General features: G+C 41.4%; 1 protein-coding gene, 1 long non-coding RNA gene and 1 pseudogene across 3 annotated transcripts in view; all 3 read right to left on the bottom strand.

Annotated features, from left to right (window-relative positions):
- LOC112259160 overlaps nt 1-5628 on the bottom strand; it is a 37531-nt pseudogene extending 31903 nt beyond the window's left edge.
- Nucleotides 5629-11094: 5466 nt separating this feature from the next.
- On the bottom strand, nt 11095-12122 carry LOC112258358. Its single transcript, XR_002954735.2, has 2 exons — nt 11788-12122; nt 11095-11682 (listed from the first exon to the last, which is right to left on the bottom strand). It is a non-coding gene; the product is annotated as an uncharacterized LOC112258358 (long non-coding RNA).
- Nucleotides 12123-12710: 588 nt separating this feature from the next.
- Nucleotides 12711-18308, bottom strand: part of LOC112258357 (ras-related protein Rab-28) — a 35342-nt gene continuing 29744 nt past the window's right edge. Inside the window, exons 7-8 of one of the 2 annotated variants that reach the window (XM_024432681.2) lie at nt 17007-17105; nt 13404-13495 (exon numbers count right to left, since the gene is read on the bottom strand). In XM_024432681.2, coding sequence (XP_024288449.1) covers nt 17013-17105 — 93 coding nt within the window. In that variant the 3' untranslated portion in view covers nt 13404-13495; nt 17007-17012. Of the gene's footprint in view, nt 13496-17006; nt 17106-18308 lie in introns of both variants that reach the window. The other variant, XM_024432679.2, reaches the window with a different exon arrangement.

Below are 18308 nucleotides of genomic sequence, written 5' to 3'. Positions count from 1 at the left end.
CTGTAAAGACTTGCTTTTTATGACATGATGTTACTGGTAGTAAGGAATATAAAAAGTACTAACTTGACTTCCACATCTGATCGCAAAAATACAGTGAAAGCCTCGGTGTCGTCGTGCGGGCTGCGTCGACGGATCTTCCTTAGCTGCTCCAGGTCACTGAGGTCACACGAGAGAGAGAAAAAACAGAAAGAGAATAGTCAGAAATAGCGAGCGAGACAGAAAGTGAGACGGACAGACAGTGGGCTAGAGTACATCAATCAGTCCCCAGAACAAATGACAGAATCATGGGCATGTTAACTTCCCTTAATGTGATAATCACAACAGTGCGTTTCCCCATTAGAATTAGTCTTCCACTGAGCTAAGTCGCTCTGGTATAGTCTGGAATACACCGAATTCAGAAAAGAATAGCTACAACTTCCTTTAAAAAGGTGTACATTGCCCATGCACCAGCAGAATACTCAAGAAATAAATACTTTCACCATTGTGAGTTTTGGTTGACCTGTATCCATTAATGCCTATTTGTAAAATTCCCTGTTATTGAGGATTTACCTTGGCTTGAGACAGAACTCATTCGTAGCTCTGACTGCAGTGATAAAGTTGTTCTGGGTGTACTTGGATCCAGTCCCTCTTCTTAAGCACAGCCCGCACTTTCACTTGAATTGTCTCAGTTTTTGTCAGACCTTGGGGTGTTGTTGACCCTGAGAAAAAAATGGCCAATTAATAAAATGTCAATGAATTGTTTTACTGAACACCAGTGGTGTAAAGTACTTAAGTAAAAATAATCGTTTTTTGGGGTATTTGACAACTTTTACTTTACTACATTCCTAAAGAAAAAAATTGTACTTTTTACTCCATACATTTTCCCCTGACACTCAAAAAGTACTTGTTAAATTTTGAATGCATAGGACAGGAAAATTGTCAAATTCAAGCACTTATCAAGAGAACATCCCTGTTCATCCCTTCTTCCTCTGATCTGGAGGACTCGCTAACTACAAATGCCTAATTTGTAAATTATGTCTGCGTGTTAGTGTGCGCCCATTGCTATCCATAAATAAAAACAATTGTGCAATCTGGTTTGCTTAATAAGCCATTTGAAATTACAATTACTTTTGACACTTCTGTTCTCAATGACATTCAAATCAGCATTTAAAAAAGGCGCAAGTTTAAATTTGTTCCACCTGAGCGAGTCTGACGACAAGTCAGAGAACACTATGATGACACACCAAATGTGCTTGATGGATTGCAGGAAAAGAGCAGGAATAGGCTTTTGTCGGCTACAGTCCAAGCCGTGTCTTCCAATCATGGCGACTGCTGTCGGCATCCAAAGATGATCTAACTTGAATAAACACTTGGAGGTATGGATGACAGAAGTGGTTTAGTCTAGGATGATACGGACATCACTTATTATTGATATCCACCTAACGTTAGCTCACTGATGTGAATCACACTGCTGCTCTCTCATTTAGCTATTTGCGTGTTACGGATTGTGGCTGTTGTGGACGGCTGTTCACAAATCCGAATGTGTATTTGAACCCAATAATGGTTGAATTCAAGAAGCTGCCTATCAATCATTGTTTTTGAAACCAGTGGACAGCCAGTGAAAAATGCACTCTTGCAACAGCTGCACAGTGTGGAGCCAAGCCTGTTGAACACAAGTGGGGATTTTTTTCTTCAGTATTGCTCAAAGAATGCCATTCCATGAGGGCAGCATGTATTTTTCAACTCGAATCAATGAGCCAAATCAATCCTCCATAAACAACAGTAGGGCTGGCTAATAAGTCCTTAGTTTTGGGGTCATGCTGAGGTAAAACTATTTGGCTAATCTAGATTTCCATAAGTCCTATTCTTGAAGATCAATGGGTATAATATTTATTGGAATGACTGGAATTCTGATACATCATCACATTAAAAACCAAAGTCTAATTTAAATTGTATTACAGTCGTGGCCAAAATATTTGAGAATGACAAACATTAATTTTCACCAAGTCTGCTGCCTCAGTTTGCAATTTGCTCCAGAATGTTATGAAGAGTGATCAGATGAATTGCAATTAATTGCAGAGTCCCTCTTTGCCATGCAAATGAACTGAATCCCCAAAACATTTCCACTGCTTTTCAGCCCTGCCACAAAAGGACCAGCTGACATATGTCAGTGACTCTCTCGTTGACAGAGGTGTGAATGTTGACGAGGGCAAGGCTGGAGATCACTCTCTCATGCCGATTGAGTTGGAATAACAGACTGGAAACTTCAAAAGGAGGGTGGTGCTTGGAATCATTGTTCTTCCTCTGTCAACCATGGTTACCTGCAAGGAAACATGTGCAGTCATCATTGCTTTGCACAAAAGGGCTTCACAGGCAAGGATATTGCTGCCAGTAAGATTGCACATAAATCAACCATTTATCAGATCATCAAGAACTTCAAGGAGAGCGGTTCAATTGTTGTGAAGAAGGCTTCAGGGCGCCCAAGAAAGTCCAGCAAGCGCCAGGACCGTCTCCTAAAGTTGATTCAGCTGCAGGATCGGGGCACCACCAGTACAGAGCTTGCTCAGGAATGGCAGCAGGCAGATGTGAGTGCATCTGCACGCACAGTGAGGTGAAGACTTTTGGAGGATGACCTGGTGTCAAGGGCAGCAAAGAAGCCATCTCTCTCCAGGAAAAATATCAGGGACCGACTGATATTCTGCAAACGGTACAGGGATTGGACTGCTGAGGCCAGGGGTAAAATCATTTTCTCTGATGAATCCCCTTTCCGATTGTTTGGGGCATCCGGAAAAAAGCTTGTCCGGAGAAGACAAGGTGAGCGCTACCATCAGTCCTGTGTCATACCAACAGTAAAGCATCCCGAGATCTTTCATGTGAGGGGTTGCTTCTCAGCCAAGGGAGTGGGCTCACTCACAACACTGCAAATATTGACTCTTGCATCAACTTCATGTAATTGTCAATAAAAGCCTTTGACACTTATGAAATTCTTGTAATTATACTTCAGTATTCAATAGTAACATCTGACAAAAATATCTAAAGACAATGAAGCAGCAAACTTCGTGGAAATTAATATTTGTGTCATTCAAAACTTTGTCACGACTGTAGAAAGCGATGGGTTAGAAAAAGCCTACATAACCAACCCATAGTAAAATTTAACATCCACATATGACCATCTTTATGTACATATTCTTTATCCCCTTACACTTGTGTCTATAAGGTAGTAGTTTTGGAATTGTTAGCTAGATTACTTGTTGGTTATTACTGCATTGTCGGAACTAGAAGCACAAGCATTTCGCTACACTCGCATTAACATCTGCTAACCATGTTTATGTGACAAATAAAATTTGATTTGAGCTATGTAAACTTTAACATTGATTTATCCTGCATTAAAAACGGGGTGGTTCGAGCACTGAATGCTGATTGGCTGACAGCCGTGGTACATCAGACCGTATGACAAAACATTTATTTCATGTGCATGACAAAACATTTTTTTTTACTGCTCTAATTACATTGGTAATAGCAATAAGGCACCTCTGGTGTTTGTGCTATATGGCCAATATCACAGCTAAGGGCTGTATCTATGAACATCCCTTAGCCGTGGTACATTGGACATATACCACACCCCCTCGTGCATTATTGCTTAAATAGATTAAATTGGTAACATACATTTTTGTCTTCTTCTAATGTCTCTTAAAGTTTAAGTAATCCAGAAGTAACGGAATGTAAATCCGATTTCGTTACCGAGTTTGGGTAATCCAAAAGTTAAGTAACTGATTACAATGACAGATAACTAGTAACAGATTACATTTAGAAAGTAACCTACCCAACCCTTTTAAGGGGTTAGGGTCAAGCATGTTTAAAAAAATAAAATAAAATGAGTACAACAACAAAGATACTTTTCAATCCTTTTATGACAATGTAGCAATGCTTCAAGGACAGACACTTATCTGTTCTTATGACACCTGAACATAATACTGGGGTGCATTACTAGCAGGCACAATAGAAAAACGTTTTGCAAACAGGTTTACACCAGTTTGGTTCCTGGTGAATACACATGTATATATTGCCAAAACAGGACAAGCAATTGCCATTACCTGGAGAGTCTGAGGGTTGTGCAGCCTCAGCTAGCACCTTCTCCACAGCAGGCGGACTGTCAGGTCCTTGTGTGGGAGGAGGGCCATCCTTACTGCTGCTGGAGGTAGAATAGTACTGGACATGGCTGGTTGCTAGATTGGCTACAAAGAAGTCAGGGAGGCTGAACCACGGATTGTGCATCCCTCCATTCTGACACCCTGTCGTGAAATGTCTGTTTTAGCTATTTGGGCCACTACACCCACACTATGGACTGACAAAGAGCGTGATGCATTAAAAAAAAGCATTGACTTGAACATGTGAGCCTCACCGTGGCATGTTCGGGTAATCCTGTGGGGTCGTTGTGACAGTGGGGTTCTGTGCTGCCGGTAGACCCTGCAGAAGACTTGCCATGGTCTCTGTGCCAGGCCGGGGAACATCCTCCCAATTGCGGGGCTTCGTAGATCAATGCTGGAACTTGCTGTTTGAGTGATAACAATCACTGTCAGTATCGGTTGAGGTCGGCAAAACATAGCTACCTAACTACGCTAAGTTAAGATACAAAACCGACTCATCTCCCAAATAAATCATCATAATACAACTAACGTTACCATCTAGAACGCTCGCTGAACCTGGCTGTATCTAGCTAACGTTAGTTAGCTAATAATGCCGCATCACAGCAGCTAGCTAATTCCAAGTTGGCTGACCGGCTAGTATAGTTAGCAAACTAGTTGTCTAACGTTAGCTAGGTTAGAAGGATGAGGTTCAAATGGAATTGCAACGAAAGCGCCCTGTTAACCTGGTCAATGTTGTTATGACAGTAACGTTACCATCAATAAATGAAACGGGTGGACAATTACCTTGCTAACTAACTCGATACTGGCAAGCCAGACAAAGCCTCCGGCGCCGGACAGAGGCCAAACGGGTTTGGAATACCTTGGTAACGTTAGTTACTGTAGTTAGCTAGCTTACGTTAGCCTGCTGGCACATGCTACATAAAGCGTCACCCTACGTATACATTCATTTTGCATTTGTTTTAGATGGCAGATAGACGGTTTATACATAGTTATTTATTTCAAGGCGGCCTTACCTTTCTTGTGTGATATTTGCTCCGCATATCTCAGTCCATTTGAGTTATGTTAACCCGCTAACGTTAGTTAAGATAACCACTGCGGCCCTAAATAACTTCACTGAGACGAACGCAGCGTTCAAAACAACTGGGAACTCGAAAATCTTCGACTTTAGACTCCCGTGCGTTCGCGACAATGAACTCGGAAAAAAACGAGCTATTTTTGAACTGTCATCCAACACTGAATTCCAAGTTAAACTTCAAATCATGACGTGGTGATCTTCAGGTTGTAAAGTCAGAGTTCTAAAAAGATGCCAGGTTTCGGATTTGGAATTCCAAGTTGGATGACCGTTCAAATACATTTGCCAGTCGAAACTCGTTTTCCCAGTTTCCAGTTGTTTGAAACGCTCGGAAGTCTGAGAATTCCAAGTTCCCAGTTGTTTTGAACGCGGCATCAGGAATCTTTCTAAAGCCCCGACTTTCGGACCTGAAGATCACAGACGTCATGATTTGACCTCGTTTTCTTCCGAGTTCTCGGTCGTCGTGAAAGCACCGTAAGTTATTTGCATAGAGCTGTATTGGAGTTGGAGTTCCGTGGTTGCCATGGCGCCGTGCTGTCGGCAGAGAGCTTTGTAAATATTGTACATCATTTAATATTTTTAGCAAGGCAGATTTTAGTATGACAAATTTTTTAGAAATAAACTTTTTATTTTGTTAGCTAATTATTTTCGGATTGTTTATACAGTACCATTCAAAAGTTTGGACACACCTACTCATTCAATGTTTTTTCTTTATTTGTACTATTTTCTACATTGTAGAATAATAGTGAAGACATCAAAACTATGAAATAACACATATGGAAGGAAGCATGTAGTAAACAAAAAAGTGTTAAACAAAATATGTTTGAGATTCTTCAAAGTAGCCACCCATTGCTTTGATGACAGCTTTGCACACTCTTGTCATTCTCTTAACCAGCTTCATGAGTCACCTGGAATGCATTTCAATTAACAGGTGTGCCTTTTTAAAAGTTAATTTGTGTAATGTCTTTCCTTCTTAATGCGTTTGAGCCAATCATTTTTGTTGTGTCAAGGTAGGGGTGGAATACAGAATATAGCCCTATTTGATAAAAGACTAAGTCCATATTATGGCAAGAACAGCTCAAATAAGCAAAGAGAAACAACAGTCCATCATTACTTTAAGACATAAAGGTCAGTCAATGCGGAAAATGTCAAAAACGTTGAAAGTTTCTTCAAGTGAAGTCGCAAAAACCACCAAATGCTATGATGAGGACCGCCACAGGAAAGGAAGGGCCAGTTACCTCTGCTGCAGAGGATGAGTTCATTAGAGTTACCAGCCTCAGAAATTGCAGCCCAAATAAAAGTAACTGACACATCTCAATATCAACTGTTCAGAGGAGACTGTGTGAATCAGGCCTTCATGGTCGAATTGCTGCTTGGGCTAAGAAACACGAGCAATGGACATTAGACCAGTGGAAATCTGTCCTTTGGTCTGATGAGTCCAAATTGGAGATTTTTGGTTCCAACCGCCGTGTCTTTGTGAGACGCAGAGTAGGTGAACAAATTATCTCCATGTGTGTGGTTCCCACCGTGAAGCATGGAGGAGGAGGTGTGATGGTGTGGGGGTGCTTTGCTGCTGACACGGTCTGTGATTTATTTAGAATTCAAGGCACACTTAACCAGCATGGCTACCACAGCATTCTGCAGCGATATGCCATCCCACCTGGTTTGCTCTTAGTGGGACTATCATTTGTTTTTTTAACAGGACAATGACCAAAAACACACCTCCAGACTGTGAAAGGGCTATTTGACCAAGGAGAGTGATGGAGTGCTGCATCAGATGACCTGACCTCAACCCAATTAATTTGAAGGTGGGCTTTCCCTGTTGACTGGAGTGATCTTCATGCCCTAAGCAATGCAACTGCATGACTGGGACAAGAATTCGGCCCTGGCATTTTATCAGCACCAGCCCACATCAATGTGTGCGCCCAGTGACTGGCAAGACATGGTCCTCCTCCTCTTTTTTTTAATCAGCTCATGTTTAAAACAAATATAATTTGTAAAATCACCACTGGAGATAACTCACTACTATGACTGTTTCTCTCCTCTAGCCATTTTGTTTGCCTCCCTTTTGTGCTGTCTATCTGTTTCAGTATATTCTCTGCTGTCCCTCCGTCCCTCTTGTTGTTCTCTGTCTGTCTACCTGCTTAAGCCTTAAGGGTTCTACGCAGTCTATGCAAAAAAACAAAGCGGATGGAGATCCGTTTTCATCACTTTCCAAAAATTCAGCTGCACAATGTATGTAGAACTACATAGAGAGCAATGCAAATGGACCTTAGTGCCTGTCATATGTGTTCCCCTTAACTTCTTGAGACTAGGGGGCAGTATTTTGATGTTTGGATGAAAAACATGTCCAAATGAAACTGCCTTTCTCAGGCCCAGAAGCTAGAATATGCATATAATTGGCAGATTATGATAGAAAACACTCTAAAGTTTCCAAAACTGTCAAAATATTGTCTGTGAGAATAACAGAACTGATATTGCAGGCGAAAACATGAGGAAAATCCAACCAGGAAGTGCTGTTTTTCTGAAACCTCTCTGTTCCATTGCATGTCTTCCCTCCATTTAAAGGGATATCAACCAGATTCCTTTCCCTGTAGCTTCCACAAGGTGTGAACAGTCTTTAGACATAGTTTCAGGCTTTTATTCTGAAAAATGAGCGAGAATTTAGAATTCCTTACAATCAAATGTCGACCGCATTATCTACCAAGGGAATTCTCTTCGATTATAATCACAGCCATATATATTCCCCCCCAAGCAGACACATCGATGGCTCTGAACGAACTTTATTTGACTCTTTGCAAACTGGAAACCACATATCCTGAGGCTGCATTCATTGTAGCTGGGGATTTTAACAAGGCTAATCTGAAAACAAGACTCCCTAATTTGTATCAGCATATCGATTGCGCAACCAGGGCTGGTAAAACCTTGGATCATTGCTATTCTAACTTCCGCAACGCATATAAGGCCCTCCCCCGCCCTCCTTTCGGAAAAGCTGACCACGACTCCATTTTGTTGCTCCCTGCTCCCTCCTTAGAACCTGCGTTGAAGATGTCGTTCCCATAGCAACGATTAAAACATTCCCAAACCAGAAACCGTGCATCGATGGCAGCATTTGTGTGAAACTGAAAGCGCGAACCACTGCTTTTAATCAGGGCAAGGTGACCGGAAACATGACCGAATACAAACAGTGTAGCTATTCCCTCCGCAAGGCAATAGGAATACCTATGTGAGAATGCTGTTCATCGACTACAGCTCAGCATTTAACACCATATAGTACCCTCCAAACTCGTCATCAAGCTCGAGACCCTGGGTCTCGACCCCGCCCTGTGCAACTGGGTACTGGACTTCCTGACGGGCCGCCCCCAGGTGGTGAGGGTAGGTAACTCCACCCCGCTGATCCTCAACACTGGGGCCCCACAAGGGTGAGTTCTGAGCCCTCTCCTATACTCCCTGTTCACCCACGACTGTGTGGCCACGCACACCTCCAACTCAATCATCAAGTTTGCGGACGACACTGCAGTGGTAGGCTTGATTACCAACAACGACGAGACGGCCTACAGGGAGGCGGTGAGGGCCCTCGGAGTGTGGTGTCAGGAAAATAACCTCACACTCAACGTCAACAAAACTAAGGAGATGATTGTGGACTTCAGGAAACAGCAGAGGGAACACCCCCCTATCCACATCGATGGGACAGTAGTGGAGAGGGTAGTAAGTTTTAAGTTTCTCGGCGTACACATCACAGACAAACTGAATTGGTCCACCCACACAGACAGCATCGTGAAGAAGGCGCAGCAGCGCCTCTTCAACCTCAGGAGGCTGAAGAAATTCGGCTTGTCACCAAAAGCACTCACAAACTTCTACAGATGCACAATCGAGAGCATCCTGTCGGGCTGTATCACCGCCTGATACGGCAACTGCTCCGCCCACAACCGTAAGGCTCTCCAGAGGGTAGTGAGGTCTGCACAACGCATCGCCGGGGGCAAACGACCTGCCCTCCAGGACACCTACACCACCCGATGTCACAGGAAGGCCATAAAGATCATCAAGGACAACAACCACCCGAGCCACTGCCTGTTCACCCCGCTATCATCCAGAAGGCAAGGTCAGTACAGGTGCATCAAAGCTGGGACCGAGAGACTGAAAAACAGCTTCTATCTCAAGGCCATCAGACTGTTAAACAGCCACCCCTAACATTGAGTGGCTGCTGCCAACACACTGACTCAACTCCAGCCACTTTAATAATGGGAATTGATGGGAAATGATGTAAAATATATCACTAGCCACTTTAAACAATGCTACTTAATATGTTTACATACCCTACATTATTCATCTCATATGTATACGTATATACTGTACTCTATATCATCTACTGCATCTTTATGTAATACATGTATCACTAGCCACTTTAACTATGCCACTTTGTTTACATACTCATCTCATATGTATATACTGCACTCAATACCATCTACTGTATCTTGCCTATGCCGCTCTGTACCATCACTCATTCATATATCTTTATGTACATATTCTTTATCCCCTTACACTTGTGTCTATAAGGTAGTAGTTTTGGAATTGTTAGCTAGATTACTTGTTGGTTATTACTGCATTGTCGGAACTAGAAGCACAAGCATTTCGCTATTCTCGCATTAACATCTGCTAACCATGTGTATGTGACAAATAAAATTTGATTTGATTTTTTAAACTCTGAGGACAGCGCCCAGCATACCAACACATGAAAATCCCATTTCAACTCGCCAGGCGCGACGCAAAAGTCAGAAATAACGATATAATTCATGCCTTACCTTTGAAGATCTTCTTCTGTTGGCACTCCAATATGTCCATTAAACATCACAAATGGTCCTTTTGTTCGATTAATTCCATTGTCATATCTCCAAAATGTAAATTTATTTGGCGCGTTTGATTCAGAAAATACACCGGTTCCAACTCGCACAACATGACTACAAAGTATCTAATAAATTACCTGTAAGCTTGATGCAAACATTTCAAACAACTTTCCTAATCCAACTTTAGGTATTTTTAAACGTAAATAATTGATCAAATTTAAGACGGAATACACTGTGTTCAATACCGGATGAAAACAAAGTGGAGCGAGTTTTCAGGTCGTGCGCCCCAACCACAACAGTACACTTGGCTCGACTCCCAGAAAGGAAATGGCTACTTCTTCATTTCTCAAAGGAAAAACATCAACCAATTTCTAAAGACTGTTGACAACCAACTGCACTGTTGGTTAAGGGCTTATAAGTAAGAATTTCACTGTAAAGTCTACACTTGTTGTATTCGGCGCATGTGGCAAATAAAGTTTGATTTGATATGGAAATGCGCACCGGCCATTACAAGGGCATAGCAACTATTTAACCCAATGAGTCCCATCATGACGCTGGCGTGATTTGATGCTTTTAAACATTGTGTTTGAGTTAGACTTCTGGGTTGTACCATTGCAGGGGACCAGGTCTTTTTACAAAAACATCTGTAGAGTCCAAATGGTTTGAGCTACAAACTATTAGGTTAGATATGAAAAGCTGAGACTCTCAAACACACATTTTCCTCACACTTTGCTCTATGACCAGTGGTGATTTTAGAATGTTAACCTTGGTGGGGCCAACTCAACATTTTTTCATTGGGATGCATACCAGCAAAGCCACTACACAACACAAATCAATACAATAATTGGACTAGAACAGTGACAAACGGTGCCCGCAAACTATTAGGGTCTACATAAAGCTGTCCCAACAGCAGTCCAAACACCTTACCACTGTTACACCTGGCTAAACTGGAATTACAAGTGTGTGTGCATGCAGGAGTGCGAGCGCCACACGCACATACACACAGGTAAAGAAGTATACACACAGGTAAAGAAGTATACACACAACCACACACTCACATAATATTTATTTCCAGAATTCCAAGGAGGCACAATGTTGCACAAACTATACAGTAGCCTAGTAATTACATAAACTATTGCATTTTTTTCAATAGCATTTTTATTTTTCCATATACAAAGTCTGTACTACTTTTGAATGTTTACTTGACAACCATTTTCTAAGTATACAGATAATATATATAACATGATTTCATACTTCACTTTTAGACATTTTCTTTTTATGACCAAAAGTCATAGGGAGGCTATTCCATCCAATGAGGGAAGCTCTTTACATCTTACTGAAATGTGAGCAGCATTGAAAATAAGATCTTTCACAAAGCAACGCATTTATCATTTATAAAGACAATATACACAAGGCGAAAGCCATGGTTTACAGAGTAAAATCCAACCATGTCACATTGTACCAGAAAATACATGACAAAACAATGTTGACATCCTCTCTGTGCAAGTACACCGTATTAGTCAAAGAAAACATTTTGACAATACAAACTGCAAGATAAGCCAACTTATTTTGAGGGATGAGTATCCGTACAAAACAACACATGCCTGTAATTTATGTACACTCTTAGAAAAAAAGGGTTCTTTGGCTGTCTCCATGGGGGAACCATTTGAAGAACCCTCTACATGGAACCCAAAGGGTTCTTCAAAGGACTCTCATGGGGACAGCCAAAGAACCCTTTTAGAACCTTTTTTCTCTAAGAGTGTAGGTTGGCTATTATTCAGCTTGTTCGGTACAAATGAAGATCCTACGAAGCACTTTGTGTCAAAGCAGTTCTTCATTGCAGACTTTTCTGTTCTACAAACAGACAGATGAAAAAGGCTACAAAGATACAGATATATTGTCCTACCTTTAAGCTGCACCAATACGTACTTAAATGTCAATTTTCAAGGTTAAAAATGCCAAATATAGTGAACAAAAATAGAAACGCAACATGCAACAATTTCTACGATTTTACAGAGTTACAGTTCATATAAGGAAATCAGTCAATTGAAATAAATTCATTAGGCCCTAATCTTTGGATTTCACATGACTGGGCAGGGTCACAGGCATGGGTGGGTCTGGGAGGGCATAGGCCCAGCCAATAAAATATAAATAATATAAAATTTGTTTTCCCCCACAAAAGTGCTTCATTACAGACAGAAATAATCCTCAGTTTCATCAGCTGTTTGGTCTCAGACGATCCCGCAGGTGAAGAAGTTGGGTGTGGAGGTCCTGGGCTGGACTGGTTACACGTGGTGTGATGCCCTGTTAGACTTACTGCCAAATTCTCTAAAACAACGTTGAAGGCAGTTTATGGTAGAGAAATGAATATTAAATTATCTGACAACAGCTCTGGTGGACATTCCTGCAGGCAGCATGCCAATTGTACGCTCCCTCAAAACTTGAGACATCTGTGGCATTGTTTTGTGTGACAAAAGTGCACATTTTAGAGTGGCCTTTAATTGACCCCAGCAGCAGGTGCACCTGTGTAATGATCATGCAGTTTAATCAGCTTCTTGATATGCTACACCTGTCAGGTGGTTGTATTCTCTTGGCAAAGGAGAAATTCTCACGAACAGGGATGTAAACAATTTTGTGCACAACATTTGATAGAAATATACGTTTCTGTGCGTATGGACAATTTCTAGGATCTTTAATTTCAGCTCATGAAACATGGGACCAACACTTTACATGTTGCATTTAAATTTTTGTTGAATACATACATACATACATACATACATACATACATACATACATACAAACAATCAAAAATGGTCCTTTGAAGATTAATTGAATAATGAAGACAGTAGAAGGGAAAAAAATGACAAAAGAATAACAGTTGCTCAAAATATATTGCTGAAAAAGTGGAGGGCCCATTTGCTTTCAGCATAACTTCATGTTTAAACAGACGTATGCTGCAACCAAAGCTAATTACTACTCAAGAAATCATTCATGAAAATATATGAAATGTATTGAAGCCAGGAATATACTGTGGGGTCCCTTTATAAATACAAACTGTACATACAGAGAGATCCTCACATTCAAATCTTAACATATCCGATGACCCTGAAAACCCTCAAGGAAATACTGATATAAAGCCTTTCTCAAGACTTGTGCGTTGAGAGAGAAGGTGTGTGTGTGTGTGTGTGTGTGTGTGTGTGTGTGTGTGTGTGTGCGTGTGCAGCAGAATAAACCAAGCTGGCTCAATTCCCCTGCTTTGGCTATGGGCCAGTGTGTTAGGGGCAGCCTGCTGGTCAGAAGCCCTCACTGCTATCGTCAGTTTGTGGAGGGGCAAGAGGGGAGGTGGGGGAGAGAGGGGGTCACTGTACCGCACACATGGAGCTGCGCGGGGGGTTGACTGTCCTAGCCACAGGTTCTTGACTGTAGTTCACGATGTCGGCCTTCACCACACGCTATGGAAACACACAGACATAAAGAAAGACATAAACAGAGGCAAAATATGAGAAAGCTGCCACCACACAAGAAAATCCATCTGATTTAAAATGGCAATATGTCACTTTTTGGGCGACCTGATAAATTTCACATAGAAATGTTGATCTATGACCTATCACTCTACTTGAAAGCAAGTCTAAGAAGCGGTATATCAGTTCTATGTGCGCTATTTCTATGCTTCCATTCCTAAAATGAGTTTTCGTGTCTTTTACTTTCGGTTTTGTACACCAGCTTCAAATAGCTGAAACAATACTTTGGGTTATAGAAAATATATTTCACAGCGGATTAGAAGGTATCATGATTCTCTACACTATACCATTTTATTTTGTCACAAACTGAAATTAGGTAAACTATTAGAATTTTAGCAACCAGGAAATGGAGGTGCGATTTCTGCATCGTGCAACTTTAAACACTAATTAAATTAAATGTACCTAATTGATACAACAAAATATTTGCAATTTGTTCCTGCATAGTCCAGAAATCTATGGATCACAAAGCAGGCCCCAGGTCTTCCTTCCCAGGCCCCAGACCATACTTATATAATTCAAATACCTTTCATTTGTCACATTCAGAAAAACATGTAAACTGAAGTATACAAGTTAATGGATGAATGTTGTGGTAAAAATAACATATGGAGAATCTGCTCTAGTCTCTTTGCAGATGCAGCCAGCTCAACGCCAATCACAAGCGTAGAAACAGGTCAAACAAAGGTCAGTCTGACACAAACTCTGTCAACTCTGGGACCAAGCCCACTTCTCTGGATAATACTGATGCAGCCCACTGAAATAGTCGGGAATTCCTGGCAACATCTTCTATACCAGTGTCATTTCAGGGGTTTTTCTCTTAATGATGCAACATAAAATATGTTACTCCAACAAAATGTGTGTGCCAAACTACTATAGGACCAGTCTAAACCAACCAAAGATTTTCTCTGTTAATAATCAAACTAACTAAATCACTCAATTAAAGTGGAACTGACAGCATTAACTACTTTGCAGATATGAAAACAGACAATCATAATATCAAACCTTTATAAGAGGTATTAAACATAGGTTGTGTTTGTCTAAAAATGACATGCTGCAGAGTAAGGCATTGTTGGCAGAATAGATGGATGCAGTTCAGTATCTAATTCACCAATACTTTTCTTGGTAGACCAAAACTTATTGCTATCAGGTTGTAAATCACAGCTGGCCTGGTACATGTGATGCTGCCTCCAGCCCTTTGGGATGCAATGTTTCAGTTTCAACGACTCAATGTTTTAGACAATAACGGAAGAATGTAACTAAGTCTGGGAGTGTCAATACAATCAAACTAGCGCGGGCAATGACCACAAGTCAGTCATAATGTGTCTAATAGGCAAACTTATCCATTTATGGAGCTATTTACTTAGCTAGCTAAAATGCCTTAAAGGCGTTTGTGAAAAGTCTATAGCAATATAGAGTGGGAAAGTGGCCGCGTGTTTGGACAATTTACAGTGCCTTGCGAAAGTATTCGGCCCCCTTGAACTTTGCGACCTTTTTCCACATTTCAGGCTTCAAACATAAAGATATAAAACTGTATTTTTTTGTGAAGAATCAACAACAAGTGGGACACAATCATGAAGTGGAACGACATTTATTGGATATTTCAAACTTTTTTAACAAATCAAAAACTGAAAAATTGGGCGTGCAAAATGATTCAGCCCCCTTTAAGTTAATACTTTGTAGCGCCACCTTTGCTGCGATTACAGCTGTAAGTCGCTTGGGGTATGTCTCTATCAGTTTTGCACATCGAGAGACTGAAATTTTTTCCATTCCTCCTTGCAAAACAGCTCGAGCTCAGTGAGGTTGGATGGAGAGCATTTGTGAACAGCAGTTTTCAGTTCTTTCCACAGATTCTCGATTGGATTCAGGTCTGGACTTTGACTTGGCCATTCTAACACCTGGATATGTTTATTTTTTAATCATTCCATTGTAGATTTTGCTTTATGTTTTGGATCATTGTCTCGTTGGAAGACAAATCTCCGTCCCAGTCTCAGGTCTTTTGCAGACTCCATCAGGTTTTCTTCCAGAATGGTACTGTATTTGGCTCCATCCATCTTCCCATCAATTTTAACCATCTTCCCTGTCCCTGCTGAAGAAAAGCAGGCCCAAACCATGATGCTGCCACCACCATGTTTGACAGTGGGGATGGTATGTTCAGGGTGATGAGCTGTGTTGCTTTTACGCCAAACATAACGTTTTGCATTGTTGCCAAAAAGTTCAATTTTGGTTTCAGCTGACCAGATCACCTTCTTCCACATGTTTGGTGTGTCTCCCAGGTGGCTTGTGGCAAACTTTAAACAACACTTTTTATGGATATCTTTAAGAAATGGCTTTCTTCTTGCCACTTTTCCATAAAGGCCAGATTTGTGCAATATATGACTGATTGTTGTCCTATGGACAGAGTCTCCCACCTCAGCTGTAGATCTCTGCAGTTCATCCAGAGTGATCATGGGCCTCTTGGCTGCATCTCTGATCAGTCTTCTCCTTGTATGAGCTGAAAGTTTAGAGGGACGGCCAGGTCTTGGTAGATTTGCAGTGGTCTGATACTCCTTCCATTTCAATATTACCGCTTGCACAGTGCTCCTTGGGATGTTTAAAGCTTGGGAAATCTTTTTGTATCCAAATCCGGCTTTAAACTTCTTCACAACAGTATCTCGGACCTGCCTGGTGTGTTCCTTGTTCTTCATGATGCTCTCTGCGCTTTTAACGGACCTCTGAGACTATCACAGTGCAGGTGCATTTATACGGAGACTTGATTACACACAGGTGGATTGTATTTATCATCATTAGTCATTTAGGTCAACATTGGATCATTCAGAGATCCTCACTGAACTTCTGGAGAGAGTTTGCTGCACTGAAAGTAAAGGGGCTGAATAATTTTGCACGCCCAATTTTTCAGTTTTTGATTTGTTAAAATGTTTTCAAATATCCAATAAATGTCGTTCCACTTCATGATTGTGTCCCACTTCTTGTTGATTCTTCACAAAAAAAATACAGTTTTATATCTTTATGTTTGAAGCCTGAAATGTGGCAAAAGGTCGCAAAGTTCAAGGGGGCCGAATACTTTCGCAAGGCACTGTATAGACACTGCAGTAAATAAAACCATGTCATTCTTATCCAGGACTGGACTCTACACAGACCAGTGTGCCCTAGCCATTCAGAGATACAGTATTCTCAAACACATTCTTTGAAAGTACGAAAACGTGAAAATTACCATATCTAAGTGCTCGCTTCTCCATACACCTGGGGGTGTATATAAACAGATTTGAATAAGATTTCATGTTGTTAAAACGCTGTCAGTTCCACTTTAATTCACACAATTAAAATACAACAACAACCTCTACCACAACCACTTCGTAAGGGGTCTTGCGGTTTCATACCAGGCACTAATATTTACAGTATATTTCAGGAGAAAAATATATCTGTGTGCGACTGTGTGTTGACATACTTCCAACTACTGAACCGAACAGATTTTGCTCTGATTGGCCTCCTGTCTAACGGGGACTTCGTCCTGATGGTAGTCCACCAGCTCAGCTTTCACAATCCTCTGTGCAGCACACACCAATGGAGAGATGGAAGGAGACAAAACCAGGGGGAGTAGAAGAGGAAAAGAAAGAGAGAGAACGTGAAAGAGAGAAAGAGAGAGAGAGAAAGAGAAAGAAGAAAGGAGAAAGAAAGTGAGAAAGAAAAAGAAAGAAAAGAGGAGAAAGGAGAGGAAGGAAAACAAAGATGCAGACAGGAGGTACAGTTGGTTAGAATGCAGGATGAGGAGAGGTGAAGACAGGGTCATGGAGGTAACAGTGAGAAAAATGAAAAAGAAACTTGAGAAATAGATTGAACAGGAGAATAAACAAATGAGAAGCACCGGGGTTTACGCAGGAAAATGTCCATGACCAAAATACATGCGTGAAACATGGTCATTTACAAACGAAGAACACTCAGAAAAAAAGATATATATCTGTGTGCGACTGTAATACTCCCAGGCAGATATGAATTGTGTGTGTGTCAAATATTGGTTTATCCATTCAATAAAGATTTGGGAGTATTGTAGCGAGTGAGACTTTTTTTAAAAACTCTAAGTTTAAGCCGTTAGTCTGCCCAAATGTATGTGTGCGTCCTCGGCTCCTCTTCTACTAACATTTTACCAGGTGAAGTTTTAAAATCAACCGTTACATCTTCAATGAGGAAAGGTATAGCTAGCACCTTTCCCTATTCTTGACGTCTCTGAGTGAAAGTGATCTTACAGCTAACCCTGTCAGAAATCCAACTGAGCTCATCTGGGCTTGTATTCAAAAAACGTTTCAGAATAGGAGTGCTGATCTAGGATCAGTTCCCTCCCGTCCAATTCATTATGATCCAAAAGGCAAAACCCAAGACGCTTCATGCATACGGGCCCTGGACATTGAGTAACAGTAACAGGGCAGGTTCTGAATTTAGTTAAAACTCAGAACTCAGACCTGGATTGGGGAGCCAGCAAAGACCAGACATCGTGGATGAAACCCAGGCCCTGGTTGGTTGGTTGATTAACGAGCTGCCGGCAACTGGTGTCGGACCCTGTGAGTAATCAGCGGCCCCAGTATCTGATCGTCCAGGCAGGGGGCAATGACGGAGTAGGCTCCCAGGCCAATGAGATCTTGCCAGGGGCCCTGACCCCCATGTACAGCTCTCTAAACCCGACAGCTGATAATGAGGCTTTTCTTGCCCCCTACAAGACCCTAGAGCTGCCCCCTGGCCTCCATCCCCAAATGCC

This window comes from Oncorhynchus tshawytscha, linkage group LG09, assembly GCF_018296145.1.
Source record: "Oncorhynchus tshawytscha isolate Ot180627B linkage group LG09, Otsh_v2.0, whole genome shotgun sequence".
NCBI classification, from domain to species: domain Eukaryota; kingdom Metazoa; phylum Chordata; class Actinopteri; order Salmoniformes; family Salmonidae; genus Oncorhynchus; species Oncorhynchus tshawytscha.
Note: the sequence above shows the minus strand (reverse complement) of the source record. Positions and strands in the feature narration are given on the sequence as shown.